This window comes from Nanorana parkeri, unplaced genomic scaffold (assembly GCF_000935625.1).
Source record: "Nanorana parkeri isolate BGI_ZX_2015 unplaced genomic scaffold, ASM93562v1 scaffold977, whole genome shotgun sequence".
Lineage (NCBI taxonomy): Eukaryota > Metazoa > Chordata > Amphibia > Anura > Dicroglossidae > Nanorana > Nanorana parkeri.
The window spans coordinates 552,670-566,391 of record NW_017307245.1 but is presented as its reverse complement, the minus strand read 5'-3'; the positions used below and the strand labels follow the sequence as shown (position 1 = coordinate 566,391).

The 13,722-nt window shown below is 46.4% G+C and overlaps 2 protein-coding genes across 4 annotated transcripts in view; one reads left to right on the top strand and one right to left on the bottom strand.

The window, feature by feature from the left end:
• The window catches only part of SLC25A27 (solute carrier family 25 member 27), a 24,586-nt gene that overhangs the window by 4,961 nt on the left and 5,903 nt on the right, over window positions 1-13,722 (bottom strand). The window contains exons 2-6 of one of the 2 annotated variants that reach the window (XM_018566805.1): window positions 12,789-12,847; window positions 11,865-12,053; window positions 11,148-11,232; window positions 5,228-5,350; window positions 478-590 (exon numbers count right to left, since the gene is read on the bottom strand). In XM_018566805.1, the coding sequence (XP_018422307.1) occupies window positions 478-590; window positions 5,228-5,350; window positions 11,148-11,232; window positions 11,865-12,053; window positions 12,789-12,847 (569 nt within the window). Of the gene's footprint in view, window positions 1-477; window positions 591-5,227; window positions 5,351-11,147; window positions 11,233-11,864; window positions 12,054-12,788; window positions 12,918-13,722 lie in introns of those variants that run through there. The other variant, XM_018566803.1, reaches the window with a different exon arrangement.
• Window positions 13,177-13,722, top strand: part of LOC108795524 (24-hydroxycholesterol 7-alpha-hydroxylase) — a 53,937-nt gene continuing 53,391 nt past the window's right edge. For both annotated transcript variants that reach the window (XM_018566802.1, XM_018566801.1), the window contains exon 1: window positions 13,177-13,419. In XM_018566802.1, the coding sequence (XP_018422304.1) occupies window positions 13,216-13,419 (204 nt within the window). In that variant the 5' untranslated portion in view covers window positions 13,177-13,215. The remainder of the gene's footprint in view (window positions 13,420-13,722) is intronic.

Below are 13,722 nucleotides of genomic sequence, written 5' to 3'. Positions count from 1 at the left end.
AAGTCACCAGCACACACATAGATGGGAAATCTTCTGGTGGGGCATTTGTTCCAGTGACAACTGTCTAAGAGAAGATTTATCTTACTTTGGCTTTAGTAATACTTTAAAGGTTACGGGAGGACGCTAGTTTGTGTCCTCCCGTTACCCTAAGGAGAACTATGGGGAAAAGCCCTAACCCCATAGTTCTCCTTTTAAAAAGTCATTTAATCTAGTTGTAAGTAAACACAGCCTCAGGGCTGGAATTAAAGGAGAAGGTTGGGCTTCCCCGAGCTCCACCTAGCCATTGGGCTTTAGTGTTATTGCTCCACCTAGAGTTCTATTTCTCTTCATACTGCAGGTTATATTAGTAGTTGTTATAAGACTGTTCGATGCTTCCGTGACATCGTTACTGTACAGCCACATTCATGCATTGTCCAGTAGACACCATTACCCCTAGATACAAGAAAAGAGATCATCTCAATAAAAAGGTCAACTAACCTCCCATGTTTACCAGCGCGGCTCTCTGAACATTCGGCACCCAGCCTGCCCACAAGCCGCGAATTCCTCCTCTGGATAAAATGGTCACAAAAGCATGATAAACGCCTCGGACTCTATGAATGATAAGGGAACACAAAAAAGTCACAGGGAGAAAATATTTTTTTTTCCCCCATGCCCATAATTCTGACTGGGGCTGCACCTGTGCAGGTACTGAGCATTTGGGTGAGTGCTCGTATTCGTACTCGCCCAAATGCTCCGATACCGGAACTTCCGGTCAGAGGAAGATTTCCCTTGACCGCCAGTGCCGTAGGGGAACATGGAGCGAGCTTCCTGTGCAATCAGGAAGACGGGCGGCGAGTAATGACCTGCCTCCCGGCTTCATAATTAGCTAGGAAGCCGGCTCAATGCTAATTGGCTGGGAAGCTTGGTATCGTTGTGTACCGAAAGCAAAATATAGGTACTCGATACCGAAAAACCGGTCTAGTTCTGACCATGGAAACATACAAGAGAGAAGACTCTCTAAATGACTCAATGCCAAAAATCTGGTCCAAACATCCAATGCTCTTTCAGGAAAAAAGTTTTGAAGGTTGATTTTGAACTTTCTTCCTGGTTGTTTGAGATCATGTCCCCGAGTTCAGCTTCAAAGTAAAATGACCCCCCCCAATGTTCTTCGTGGACTGTGGCTGTGCGCAGACCTTCACCAAACAGGAAAGTAATCTCCATGGATTCTGGTGGAAGTCCATCACAGACCTGATCATTACCAATGCATTCTGAATGTGATACAATTTCTGAGCTAGTCATAAACCGAGATGTTCCAAGAAAAACAGGCCGGGCTTTCCTTTCCCATACAGAGAAAACAACAATAATAAGATACAGGAGAATTCAACCGCACTACTTACTGGTATGACCCTTGCGGAGGGTGCTGCAGTGACTCCGGATGGCGCTGCTTCAGATTCAAGTAGTAAAATATATCACCAGCACACCGTGGTCATGCAACATTTCGGGGCCACACAGGTCATGCCTGAGGAAGGGACCCTGAGTGGCCCCGAAACGTTGCAACATGACAAGATGTGTGTGCATCAATAAAATGATCACTTTCTGAAGATTTGACAACTGTGTGCTGGTGATATATTTTACGACTTAAACAACAATAATAAGACCCCACCACTACCACCCCAAATCAAACAGTTTCAACCTACCTACCTGCCTGTGGATCCTTCATTCTTTCACCCCTCTCACCTCACTTTCCCACCTATTACTATAATAACCTTTGACCTCCAATTTCTTCCTCCTTACCTCCACCATGATTTCCCCTTTCCCACCTTCCTACCCTCTTGTCCTACCCCTCAATGCCAATCCCTCACCTCCAGTGGTAGCTCAAGAAAACCTATGTACAAAATACAATGATATATCTATATATGGGAATTAATTGTGCGGCGTTAAGTAACCCTTTATAAACTATTAAACATATTGGCGATTAATAAATAATGTTCAGACACAGTTAAATAGTAAATAAGTGAAACAGTTAAAGTGATTTTTTAACATAAACCAATACTGTAATCCATGGTTGTTTCCCTTCTCTTTGCTGCTCTTCCTTTTACATCTGTATCTCTTCTCATGCTGGGCAGAACTTCTGTTTAGGAGCAGACTGCCTTGTCTCTGGAATGGATACATGGTGTCTGTGTGTAGGTTCACAACCTGAGCCAGCACTACAGGAAGAGGCACTCAGCTGCAAAACAGAAATTCTCCCCAAGCATGAGAAGAGATACAGATTTAAAAGGAAGAGCAGCAAAGAGAAGGGAAACTACCATGGATTACAGGAAGGCGCACATTACAGTATTGGTTTATGTTACAAAAATCTGAGGGTTTAATGTCACTTTAATAAACAATTAATACAATTTGCAAATCGATGCGAAAGTGCAAGAAATAGTGTATCACATTCACAAAAAAAACTATAAACATATGATTATATTATTGTGACTTCATAAATACACCAGTGAGATAGGTATATAAACCATCCAGATAGGTACACTTAAACAGTGATAATCAAAAATTCATAAAGTGGTGAGCAAAAAGTTCCTAGGTGATATAGTCCATAAATGTAATTAGTAATCGATCTGATTCAAAGGGGGCGGGTCTACCTGACGTCACGGCTAATGCGGAAGTAAGGACGAGAGTTTGTGAGGCACCGGCCGGTTTCTATAAATTTATATGTGAGTTTTTACTATATTTTTAATAAAGTTTCTGAAAATGTATTACAATATGAGGAGTTCTTTCCGATGTTTATTGCTATATGCTGGACGCTGCTTATGCAACTTACGAGAAAGACGCTGGGGACCTATGATCTAACACTGGCTTCATTCAGGCTATCTAATTTCAGCCACGGATGTGCGGTAAGTGCGCGTTGCCCAGGGGGTTTCGTGTGTGGCACAAGGAGGATTAAAACACTGGCACTGAGCACGCTTTGAATCAGATGATCGATTACTACCGTATTTTTCCGTGTATAAGACGCTACTTTTTCATTAAAATGTTTACCTAAAAATAGAGGGGCGTCTTATACACGGGGGCCGAGAGGAGAACCGCGGTTGCGACACTCCCGAAAGTGCCGATACCACTGCAAACTAGCCTCAGGAGTGAAACTTCGTATTGCAGACAAGATAAGTTTTCCTCCAATCATAAATCTTTTGTACCTGATGTCAGCTGTTGCTGGGGAGAGTGGCTCTGTAATAGATTTATGATTGGAGGAAAACTTATCTTGTCTCTGCAATCCGATCATAAATCTTTTGTACCCGACGTCAGCTGTTGCTGGGGAGAGCGTGTAGCCAGAGCTGTAATGTTGGAGCATAACGTGATTGACTCAGAGGTAAGTGTGATGCATTATACCATTTAAAATATTGATTTCTTCATTTTAGGTAAGAGAAGTTTATGGACTATATCACCTATGAATTTTTTGCTCATCACCTTATGAATTTTTGATTATCACTGTTTAACCACCTTCCGTCCATGGCCGTTTGTGTACGGCCGGACGGGAGTCTGCTAGGAGCGGGAGGACGTCTTAAGACGTCCTGCCCCTCCCCCCTCTCGTGTGCGGCACTCGAGAGGGGAAACTGTGAGCATGTAAACAGCCAGCGATGGCTGTTTACATACAAGCGATCAGGCGTCTCTAGCAGCAGATCAAAGGGAGATCATTACTCGATTTCCCTTTGATCTCTCTTCCTGTCCCCGAATGCAGGAAGTGATGTATGTTACATCACTTCCTGCATTCAGTGTCACTCTCCGGTGCAGAACACCAGAGAGAAGCTGATGAAGCAGATCTCTGCTTCATCAGCTTCTCTGGGGGTCCCTAGGTGACATCAGAGGTCTTGGAGACCCCTGATGTCTCCATAAAGAGGACCTGTTTGGTGAACTGGCTATTACATAGGGGATTCCTTAGTCCCCTATGTTATTAAAAAAAAAAAAAAAATACAGCATTAAAAAAAATAAAGAAGCTAAAAAAAATATTCACAAATAATAATTAAAAAAAATAACACAAATTTTTTTTTAAAGTCCCCGCCCCACCACATACACATGCAAACATGCGTCGGATGCGCCTTTGTACGAAAACGACGATTGCGCCCATTATGCAGCACGTTACATATCGCCGCGAACGTCGCAGTGAGAACAATCATTTAGGGCCATCAATCACTGATAACACTAAACTGATGAGCGGTAAAAACTTTTAAAGTGTCACCTATGACCAATTTTGGTTGCGGTCGTTTTCTGCGATTTCGCTGCGATTTTGACATGTTTAGTGTCTATTTACCCGACGTGACCCCGTCTTTTATATTTTACCGAAAAATTGGGGTGAAAATAAATGTTTCATAACATTTTATAGGGAAACATGTTTTTTTTCAAAATTTAGGGTACTTTTTTTGTTATATAGTAAAAAATAAAACCCCCAGTGGTGATTAAATTCCACCAAAAGAAAGCTCTATGTGTCCCCAAAAAATGGTATGAAATTCGTATCAGTACAGCGTTGCATGACGGAATAAATGTCAGTCAAAGTACTGCAGCGCTGAATACTGAAAAATGGCCGGGACAGGAAGGGGGGTCTAAACACCTGGTCTTCAAGTGGTTAAGTGTACCTATCTGGATGGTTTATATACCTATCTCACTGGTGTATTTATGAAGTCACAATAATATAATCATATGTTTATAGTTTTTTGTGTGAATGTGATACACTATTTCTTGCACTTTTGCATCGATTTGCACATTTTTTATTAATTGTTTATGAACTGTTTCACTTATTCACCATTTAACCGTTTCTGAACATTATTTATTAATCGCCAATATGTTTAATAGTTTAAAGGGTTACTTCGCGCCGCACAAATAATTCCCACATTTTGGACTCGCCTGTCTTGATTGTGGCAGCTTTGGTATCCACGCAAGGTGTTTCATCCAGAAGCGCAGATTTGTAGACACATTATATATCTATATATGTTGTCAAACAAATAGAAATGACATAAACCCGAGCTTTTCTGGAATGTGCTCCAGACTAGAATGAGGATGATCCATGGGATATATATGTGGTGTATGAGGGTTACTATATTGTCCCGTCTTTCTGCCTTGAGGAAGGGACCCTGCGCGGCCCCGAGACGTCGGCTTTTTGGATCACTGTGACGTCTTGTCCATTAAAAAGGACATATTCATCTTTATTATCGAGTGCTGGTGATTTTGCTTTTTTGTTCAGACTAGAATGAGACACACTGACCTGGGAGGTTTTCCTTCAAGCCTTCTCTTTCCTTCCATCTGCATCTGTACTTTCACCAGGTCTGTAGGGCTGGCGAAAAACTGACCAATGGCTCCAGCCGTCATTCCTCCCACCACGGCCTTCCTGAGATAAAAAGAGGGAACAACAGCGAGTTCAGGCGACAAATAAAAACAATTAGAAAACTATCATACTAGAGTCAGAAAATACCCCTAATAAAAGGTCTCTGTGATTCACTACAGCCAGAGTACACAGAGCTCCTCATGTCCGGTGGGAGGGCGCTTCCTAAATAATATGCTGTGTAACTTCCTCTCTCTCTCATTTCTTACTATATGACCAATCACATTCGGGCCATTAAGGTTTGGATCCAAAAAAGTTTTTTTTTCTCTCTCAGCGCTTAAACGGTATCCACAGACGATCCTCCTGCAGTACCAAATCTCCCTGCGCTCGAAGGGCTGCTCTTCAAAGGGATCAGAGATTCCCATCACATGCAGAAATAAAACATAAAAACAGAGCTCCGCCTCCATGTGTACAACTCAACTATTAGGTAAATAAAAACAGATTTACATAGTCACATGAAGTGAGTTTCAGAACGCCTTATTCTGCCACACTGTCGGTCAAGGGAAGTATTCCGCCCCCGACTAGATAACACAGCAGTCTCTGGTCACATCAAAAAACCCTGGTGCTGTAAGCTTGGTTTGTGCGTTTCAGGATGGTTCTGAGGAAAGGGGCGTGCCTCTGAAACGCGTAAACCAAGCTTACGGGGGGGGGGGGGGGCTTTTTGGTTTTTTTTGCACGGGGGGGGGGGGGGGGTCTTTGATGTGACCGACTCAATGGGGCAAAAACGAATGTTGTTAGTATATTTTCTTTCCAGGTCATATGAAATCCATTTATAAGATTAGAGTGATTCAGGAACATGTCACATTATGGCCACTAGACAGAACCAAAGATCATAGGAAATACTCATTTGCTATGATCCTCAGCTCCATCTAGTGGCCATAATATGGTATTTCCACACTAACCCTTCTTGCAGCCTCAACCCTCACACTAATTCTCCATGTTACCTCAATCCTCACATTAACCCTTCTTTGTAACCTCAATACCTAACCCAACCCCTGCCCATGGCCCAAACCCTCACACTAACCCTCCCAGTAACCATAACACAACCTCTGCCCAAAACACTTACACTAACCCTCTCTGTAACCACAACCCCTACCTATAGCCCTAACCCTCTCTGTAACCTCAACCCCTAACACAACACCTGCCCATAGCTCCAACCCTCACACTAGCATACCCCCTGCCCTCACACTAACCCTCTCTGTAACCTCAACCCCTAACATAAACCCTGCCTATAGCCCCAACCCTCACACTAACCCTAACACAACCCCTGCTGATGGCCCCAACCCTCACACTAACCCTTTCTGTAAACTCAACCCCTAACCCTGACACTAACCCTCCCAGTAACCATAACACAACCCCTGCCGATGGCCCAAACTCTCACATTAACCCGGTCTGTAACCTCAACCCCTAACATACCCCCTGCCCTTAGCCCCAAACCTCACACTAACATACCCTCTGCCAATAGCCTCAACCCTCACACTAACCCTCTCTGTAATCTCAACCCCTAATGTAACCCCTGCCCATAGCCCCAACCCTCACACTAACCCTCCCAGTAACCATAACACAACCCATAGCCCCAACCCTCACACTAACCCTACCAGTAACCATAACACAACCCCTACCCATAGCCCCAACCCACACACTAACACTTCCTGTAACCGCAGCAATAGCCCTCTCTCATGTGCGCTTAACCCCTTGCTTACATACCTGCACTCGTATACTATACAGCCAAGGTCTCCCAGGAGTGAAAGATACCCGGGCTAGAATCTTGTCACTGGAATCTACTGTTCTGCCATGGGGAAGAGTGGGGTAACCTTCAGGAAAGAGTGCCCTCAGTTTATTCATTACTGCACATATAACACTGATAGCGCTCCCACGGACTGGATCAGGATTAGGGGGGTGCCTTACATACACATGCTCCAAATATATTTGCAAATTTATGCAACTAAGCCCTTTAATTCTACTGTGAATTCTACTGTGCTAGGAGGACTGAGTATACAAACATATAAAAGCTTAAAGTACCAGTTAATGAACGTTATACTAGTGGCTTGTCGCCAAACGTTTATCACTTTGACACTGTTTTGGATGCCAAAGTAATTCCAGCAAAACTGCAGAGTCAGCTGGGTTTAGTGTCATACTCGGCACAAGCTAACCTGCCCCTGGCACTACCCATACAGAGCCTCAGTCTGGAGCCTGGCCGCTGTGGCCTTGCTGTAGATACACAAAACGCAGTCAACCTGGGTCAAGGTTCAACTTCAATTGGAAAACAAACGTGATGAACGCCAAAGATATAATGTGAATCCAGGTCAATGAGCTTCCAATACTATCCAGGAATGATAGGGCCCATGGACAGCAATCCTGCCGCTGGCTAGAAGGCGAAGCCAATGCTCACCGTTTCCATGCATTGCTCACCCAATGGCCGGGCAGGCCAGGCGTTGCTCCCCCGCTGGCGGAAGCATTGCAGAACGTTATTTTCTAGCAACAGAGGATCTCCTCGTTCCTCCGGCCCGTGAAGGAGCACCAAGTGAGAATTACCCTGCCCCATGGGCTGAACGCCAAGCAGCATGGATGGAGGAATCTTCCCTGCCGGCTACTGCAGTCAGACCACCGACACCCGTCAGTGTCAGAATATCTGAACAGCGGCTGCAGCTGATTGGCTGGCACTGTTCGGCTAACTATTTCCCACCCGGATCCTTTCACAAAAGTCAGCATTTGTTGAGCCGGCAGGGCCACACACAGCTCAAACTGCTGATGTGGCAGACATTCGAGTAGTGTACGGCAAGCTTTAGAAGTTGACAATACCAGCAGCTGAAGTTAAATATCTAGAAATGTATCTAGAGAGGAAATTAGCGGAAAAGGGAAATTGGTATGAGCAAGAAAGTTAGTGTCTCTCAGCAAGTAGGCTGTGCCTGCATTTAAAGTGTACCTGTCATCCATGCACAATGCAGACACTTTGGAGTTGACTTATCAAACTTTCACCCAGCCATATGCTTTTCCACCACTAGATGAAGCATAAGAATTTCCTATGTGCCTCGGCTACATCTAGTGGTGGGAGTGCCGCGCGAATGGCATTTGCCCAGCAATATGGCTGGGCGGAAATTTTATACATCGATCAGCTATAACATTATGACCACTAAGAGGTGAAGTAAATAACATGGATTATCCCATTACAATGGCACCTGGAAGGGGGGGGGGGGGATACGTTACAATTACACCTGGAAGTGGGGGAGATATATTACAATGGCACCTGGAAGTGTGGGGGAGGGGGGGATATATTACAATGTTGCCTAGAAGGGGGGGGGGGGGATACGTTACAATTACACCTGGAAGTGGGGGAGATATATTACAATGGCACCTGGAAGTGTGGGGGAGGGGGGGATATATTACAATGTTGCCTAGAAGGGGGGGGGGGGGATACGTTACAATTACACCTGGAAGTGGGGGAGATATATTACAATGGCACCTGGAAGTGTGGGGGAGGGGGGGATATATTACAATGTTGCCTAGAAGGGGGGGGGGGGGATACGTTACAATTACACCTGGAAGTGGGGGAGATATATTACAATGGCACCTGGAAGTGTGGGGGAGGGGGGGATATATTACAATGTTGCCTAGAAGGGGGGGGGGGGGATACGTTACAATTACACCTGGAAGTGGGGGAGATATATTACAATGGCACCTGGAAGTGTGGGGGAGGGGGGGATATATTACAATGTTGCCTAGAAGGGGGGGGGGGGGATACGTTACAATTACACCTGGAAGTGGGGGAGATATATTACAATGGCACCTGGAAGTGGATGGGGGGTATATTACAAAGGCACCTGGAAGGGGGGGGGGGGTATATTAGGCAGCATGTGAACATTGTGTCCCTGAAGTTGATGTGTTGGAAGCAAACAAATTTGGCAAGTGTCAGGATTTGAGGGACTCTGACGAGGGCCAAATCGTGATGTCTAGACGACTGGGTCAGAGCAACTCCAAAACTGCAGCTCTTGTGAGATGTTCCCGGTCTGCAGTGGTCAGGACCGACCAAAAGTGGTCCACCGAAGGAAAAACCTGTGAACCGGCAGGAGGCTCATGGGTGGCCAAGGCTCATTGATGCACATGGAAAACGAAGGCTGGCCCATGCAGTCCATCCAATAGAAAAGCTACTGTAGCTTAAATTGCTGAAAGCATTAATACGGGTTCCACAAGGTGTCTGAACACCTTGTTGTTGTGTATGGGGCCGCGTGGCTGCAGACCGGTCAGGGTGCCCATGCTGACCTATGTGCACCGCTAAAAGCACCTACAATGGGCATGTGAGCATCAGAACTGGAGCAATGGAAGAAGGTGGCCTGGTCTGATGAATCACATTTCCTTTTATATTTGGATGGCCGGGTGTGTGCCGCTTACCTGGGGAGGAGATGAGACCAGGATGCACTATGGGAAGAAGACAAGCCAGCGGAGGCAGCGTGATGCTTTGGGAAATGTTCTGCTGGGAAACCTCGGGTCCTGCCATTCATGTGGATGTTACCCGTACCACCGACCTAAACATTTTTACAGACCAAGTACCCCCCTTTATGGAAACGGTATTCCCTGATGGCAGTGACCTCTCTCAGCAGGATAATGTTCCCTGCCACACTGCAAAAATGGTTCAAGAATGGGTTGAGGAACACAGCAATGAGTTTGAGGTGATGACTTGGCCTCCAGATCTCAATCCAATCGATCATCTGTGGAATGTGCTGGAAAAACAATTCCGATCCATGGAGGCCGATCACCTCACATCTTACAGGACCTACAGCGTACCATCTAGTGGAATCCATACCTCGACAGGTCAGGGCTATTTTGGCAGCAAAAGGGTGCCGACTCAAAATTAGGGGGGGGGGGTCATAATGTTATGGCTGATCATAATGTTAAAGCCATCAAAAAGTCAGCCCGCAAAAAACAAATTTCCAAAGGAGGTCAGTACAGCAAAGAGGTTCAACCATGGTGGGGGTGACCAGCATTGCCGTGGTGTGCAAGAACGCACGCCATCCTAGCACATTAGGAAACGCTTCCTCCTGGCTGTGCTCTCCTCCAGCAAAGTGAGGTCCGAGCTACCCGCGCCCTCTCCATCATTGCCGGCACCATGTTATTTTCCTCTTTCGGGTCTGCAGTGTTCTTGCTTTGCCCATTGGGATGGCGGCACTGATGATGGAACTCCCTTGCATGCACGTTGGAGTCACATGATCTAGGCATCCGGTTCTATTTTCCGCATCTGAAAGATGACCGGACTGGTACTGCACACGTACCGGAGTCACCAAAACACCATTCTAGGGTAATGATCCGTACACCGGAATTGACAGCCCGGCAGAGCCCTTGGTCAGCACGGTCACATGAATGCACCGACCAATAAGAAGCCCATCTTACTTCTGGGAGCTGGTCCCCAGCTCTGAAGTGTTTCTTATTGGTCGGTGTGGTCAATGAGCGCTCACCATTTGCAAGCATTATGATTATGCCAGGCTGCAGGGCTGTCAATGCAAGTGTAGGAATCACTACACCGAGGGGGGCGTAAACACCAGGGGGGACTGGCAGAGGTGGGGACGGCGCTGTAAGCTCATTTTTTCACAATTTCTGAAAAAGTGAGCTTACCATTTAAGGGGTATTGCAGTGCCACTTAGGAGGGAGTGCTCTAGCTATCAGATTTTAGTAGCAGCCACCAAAAGACATGAAACTTGCACTTATAGGCACAGGCCAATGGTGCCCGTTGTCATTTCCAGCCATGTCCATACATACCAGCTAATAACCGAGAAGGAATAACATGAGATAAAGTTTGGAGATTACCTACCACAGAGGAAAGGCCTCAGCATCTCCTTTCCCAAGTGGGGAGTCCCGAATTTGCTCATAGACCACCATGCGGACTCCGGAGTACACTGTGCAAGATAGAAATAAGCAATGAGACCCGCAGACTCGCCAACCATCCAGAAAATAAAGATATCAGCAAGCAAAGTGAGCAGAAAATAAAATGGCGGAATGAAAACTTAAGCCAAATAGAGTCGGCCATGTACTCCGGGTCACTCTAAATGCCAAATATTTTATTTTGCATTCAAACACAAAGCAGTCTATTTATAAACAATTCACAGGGCTGTTTGTCCTGCCAATCTCTGAACATTCACCATGTGCGAATAAATTCCAAAACAAACGTTCTTTAGGTGTTTTTTTTCTTTACAAGTGGAATGGATTTTGGAATGTTGTCATGTAATATCACATTGTGGCCACTAGAAGGAGCTAAAGTAGCACAAGAGTATTTATTTACTATGCTCATTGGCGCCATCTGGTGGCCATAATGTGATATTACAACTAGAAAAAAAACATTCCCTTGTAAAGAAACTACTAAAGAACGTTTGTTTTGGCATACATGCAAGATCCTGCCAGGCGAACAACCATGCAAATAGTTTAAAGATGGAGCCCAGAGGGTCTGTCCGGGCTGATACAGTGACACCCGGCTTCCCACAGTGCCCAAATATTTGATGCCTTTCTATCAGATATCTTTTTGGCTACCTACCTATGTGGCGATAGACGGCAGGTGTAGCCCCCTGCCAGAGTTTCAGTAAGCCTTCCTCCTGCACGATGCCAACTGCTGTCCGCACCATTCCTCTATATGGCCCCGCCAGTCCTGCTTCTCCATGCTGCTTCAGAGCCGCTTCTCCTTGTATCTGTAGGCGGGTTTTGGTCAGATCCAGAGGAAAGGTCACTATAGGCATAGACAAAGAAAATCTCATAACTAAAGTCTCCTGGATGTGACGCACAAACCTCATGAAGTAAAATCTGCGACGGAGCCAAATCCTCCATAATTGGCGTCTCACACGCTCCCCCTCCCTGGCACTGCAGCTCACAGTGGGAGGGATTCAGCAGCAGGGGAAATTCCTATACTCATCAGCGCCATCTAGGGGTAATAGGGGAAATTCCTATACTCATCAGTGCCATATAGGGGTAATAGGGGAAATTCCTATACTCATCAGCGCCATCTAGGGGTAATAGGGGAAATTCCTATACTCATCAGCGCCATCTAGGGGTAAAAGGGGAAATTCCTATACTCACCAGTGCCATCTAGGGGTAATAGGGGAAATTGTTACACTAATCACATTTAATCCTGATGCACCTTGCCAAGACCTGTGCACACTTTGGTGACGCATTTTGGTGCATTGCAGCCCATGCATTTTGCACATGGATGCAAAGAATTAAGTGCAATCGTGTAAAGGTCACTCATGATTGTTTACTTTCCCCAACTATACAAAACTTCAGAAGTTATATGCAAATTTTTAATAAAAATACACGTTACAATGCAAAAAAGTTGTTCAGCACTACAAGTCTCAGCAAGCCCGATCAGAACCGGACGTGGTATGCTGGGACTTGTAGTGTCATGGCAGAACTCAGGCCAAGCCTGGGACGCCCCATGCCACCCCGCAGCCACATGCTGTGACGGTACCTAGCTCGGCCACGCTGGCTGCGCAAGCGGACAGGACGAACTTGCTGAGCCGGGGCCATGTGTCCGGCAGCGTCCACTCCCCGGCTGCCATCCGCACAAGCGGAGCTCAAACCGCACCGAATGCGGGGGTCACATGGGGACGTGACGTCATCTTTGTCACAGAGGACGCTGGGAAATGTAGTTCTAGAGAAAATCAGCGGCATGTACTGGTAGCCTCCAGCCCCCAGACACGCCTATGTGGCCAACCCACACTTCTGATTGGCGGGTTAGCTTTCGTTCGTTCCCCCATTGGCTGGCTAGGATCTCCCTCTCGCCGACACTCCGCGCTCCCATTGACATTCAGAAGGTCTGCAGTCCATGTGGCCCCGCCCCCTCCCTCCGCTCTGCAGGTGCTGCGCTCCCCGGGGGTGACAGGTGCCGGGGAAGGATGGCGGAGCTGATCATCGAGCTGCGCTCCGCGGTGGGGCTCCTGCTGGGACTCCTGGCCGGGCTGCTGATAAGACATCTCCTGACCAGGGCCCCCCGAGGTCTGCCGCCTCCCCCCTGTATCCGGGGATGGATCCCCTGGCTGGGGGCCGCGCTGGAGATGGGGAAATCCCCCCTGGAGTTCATAGAGAGAGCCAGGCAGAAGGTAAGAGCCCGGTGTACCTGAGTACTGATACTGCATGCAGGCTATATACTTACCTGAGTACTGATACTGCATGCAGACTATATACTTACCTGAGTACTGATACTGCATGCCGACTATATACTTACCTGAGTACTGACATTGCATGCAGACTATATACTTACCTGAGTACTGATACTGCATGCCGACTATATACTTACCTGAGTACTGATACTGCATGCAGGCTATATACTTACCTGAGTACTGATACTGCATGCCGACTATATACTTTCCTGAGTACTGATACTGCATGCAGGCTATATACTT